Below are 750 nucleotides of genomic sequence, written 5' to 3' on the forward strand. Positions count from 1 at the left end.
CTAATACGGGTGGTCTCGCACATGCTCCATGATGGTCTTTAGACCCAGCCAGGTCTCTTCCGCTGTGGGCAAGATCTGGTTGGCCGGCAGGAGGAAGCCATAGCGACCGGTGTCTCTCAGTTCAAAGGCAAAGGAGTATTTGATGCCAAAGTCATGGGCCCAGTCAATGCTTCCACCACTGGCCTGGTCTAAAGGGCAAAAGAGAATAAAGCCTGGTTAGGCCTGGCCCACTTGGCCCCTCACAGGCGGACCTCTGCTTTCAGTCCCACTGTGATCGGAGATAAAGGCAGGCTCCGCCAGCCTCTCACCCAATCTGTTCTTATAAATGCCTCCGTAAACCCTGTCGGAATCTGTGTTCAAGGTCTGGTCGTGTGATCAAAGGCAGTTCAGGACTGATAGGGGTGTTAGTCACCCTGTACTCTACAAGGGACTTCAAGAGCATTTGCCCATAAAGCTGAGAGAGGAGAAAGGATTAGGGAAAAGGGGTCCAATGGGAATGGTAAACACGGGGGTGGAGGTGAGGTGGGAGTGGGAAAAAGGCTCTTCCATTGCAAAGACTGCAGTCCACATGGAGACTCAAAATGTGTATGAATTGTTGATCGGAAAACCAACGTGTTCTGTAAACTTGTACCTAAGTCACAGCAAAAAGTTCATAAATGAATCAGAGATAAACCAGGCCCCTCTGCTTGTGGACCACGAGATGAGGGGCAGTGTAGTAGGGGGTCTTGCTTACCAACAAATTTTTTTTTT

General features: G+C 50.0%; 1 protein-coding gene across 2 annotated transcripts in view; it reads right to left on the reverse strand.

Annotated features, from left to right (window-relative positions):
* The window catches only part of CPA2 (carboxypeptidase A2), a 20,821-nt gene continuing 20,071 nt past the window's right edge, over positions 1-750 (reverse strand). For both annotated transcript variants that reach the window (XM_030885212.1, XM_004707815.1), the window contains one exon: positions 1-188. In XM_030885212.1, the coding sequence (XP_030741072.1) occupies positions 1-188 (188 nt within the window). The remainder of the gene's footprint in view (positions 189-750) is intronic.

This window comes from Echinops telfairi, unplaced genomic scaffold, assembly GCF_000313985.2.
Source record: "Echinops telfairi isolate 266 unplaced genomic scaffold, ASM31398v2 ScPeMD7_23;HRSCAF=83, whole genome shotgun sequence".
In the NCBI taxonomy this organism is placed as follows: Eukaryota; Metazoa; Chordata; class Mammalia; order Afrosoricida; family Tenrecidae; genus Echinops; species Echinops telfairi.